This window comes from Chenopodium album, chromosome 9, assembly GCF_948465745.1.
Source record: "Chenopodium album chromosome 9, dcCheAlbu1.1, whole genome shotgun sequence".
NCBI classification, from domain to species: Eukaryota; Viridiplantae; Streptophyta; class Magnoliopsida; order Caryophyllales; family Amaranthaceae; genus Chenopodium; species Chenopodium album.
In genome coordinates this window covers 35,079,137-35,080,637 of record NC_137842.1, presented here as the reverse complement: position 1 = coordinate 35,080,637, position 1,501 = coordinate 35,079,137, and the positions used below count along the sequence as shown (strand labels likewise).

The following is a 1,501-nucleotide window of genomic DNA, read 5'->3' as shown; positions in this document are numbered from 1 at the left end:
CCTCCCACATTAAAGGGAGAGGTACATCTTCTAACTTTACTCGTCCTTCTTCTTCTAACAATATTCCCAATGGATGCTTATTTTGTGATGTTTGTGGGTCTTATGACCATGATGCTTCTACTTGTTCAAATGGGTTTGAAAATGTTGATGATGGTAAGATTAGTGAATGTGAACATGTGAATTTTGTCTCAAACAATAACAATGGTCAAAGGTTTGATGAACCAAGAAACTTTTGAAATATAAATTCTCACCAACAAGGTGGATTTGATAACTATAACAATGGTAATTATAGGAACCAAGGAAACCAAGGTTTCCGAGGCAACTATAATAACCAAGGTTATGGTAATCAAAACCAAGGCCAAGGGTATGGAAATCAAAGCCAATCTCAAAGCTTTGGTGGCCAAAACAAAAATTTTGGCAACAATCAAAATCGAGGCAATTGGAACAATCAAAAGAGGGGGGATTTTAAAACAACCAAAGGGGACCCCCACCCGGGTTCGGTCCAAAACCTCAAGGTGTTGGTGAAAATTCCTATTCTCAATCGCCCAAGTCCAATTTGGAGGAGATAATTGAAAATCAATCGAAAATCTTGAATACTTATATGACGGTGAGCGATAAGAAATGTAATGAGATCATAACACATAACAAAATGCTTGAGACAAAAATCACACAATTAGAAAATACTTTGAAAGATTGTGTTAGTCCTTCTTCATTGCCTTCTCAAGGAGTTGATCCTAAGAAACCCGTTTATTCCATCACCATAAGGAGTGGAAGAGTTCTTGAAGAGAGAGTTTCTAGGGATTGTAAGGAGGATAAGAAGAAGAGTGTTTCAAGTGAGCAAAAAGAGGAAGATGTGTCAAAATATGTGAGTAAAGAGGAAAGCCATGAGAAAAAGAAGAGTGTTGAGAGAAAGCTAGAGGAAGTGAGAAAACCCAACCTTCCATACCCCCAAAATTTTATGAGGAACAAATTAGATGAACAATTTGGGAAATTTCTTGAAATGTTGAAGGAGGTCCATCTTTCGATCCCTCTTACCGAAGCCATGACCCAAATGTCTAGATATTCCAAATTCCTTAAGGATATCTTGAGTGGCAAGAAAGATTGCAATGAGATAGATTCGGTAGAGCTTGGTGAGTGTTGTAGTGCTTTGATTCACAATGACCTCCCCAAGAAGATGAAAGATCCGCGTAATTTCTCCATTCCTTGCAAAATCAGGAGTAAGTTGTTTGAGAATACTTTGTGTGACTTATATGCTAGTGTTAGCATTATGCCTTTCTCGATCTTCAGGAAGCTTTAGCTAGGAGAACTTCTTCCTACCAACATGACTTTACAATTGGCCGATAGATCCATCAAGTTTCCAAAGGGAAGAGTTGAGGATGTTCCCCTTACGATAGGTGCTTTTACAATTCCCGTTGGTTTCATTGTGCTTAAAATAGAAGAAGATGACCACATTCCTATTATCTTAGGGAGACCGTTCTTAGCTACTTCGGGAGCTTTGATT

The 1,501-nt window shown here is 38.2% G+C and overlaps 1 protein-coding gene across 1 annotated transcript; it reads left to right on the top strand.

Moving 5' to 3' along the window:
• Positions 1 to 601: 601 nt before the first annotated feature.
• Positions 602 to 1,301, top strand: LOC145557601 (uncharacterized). Its single transcript, XM_081618773.1, has 2 exons — positions 602 to 1,130; positions 1,288 to 1,301. Exons 1-2 carry the CDS (start codon positions 602 to 604, stop codon positions 1,299 to 1,301), a joined length of 543 nt encoding a protein of 180 aa, XP_081474899.1.
• Positions 1,302 to 1,501: the final 200 nt, after the last annotated feature.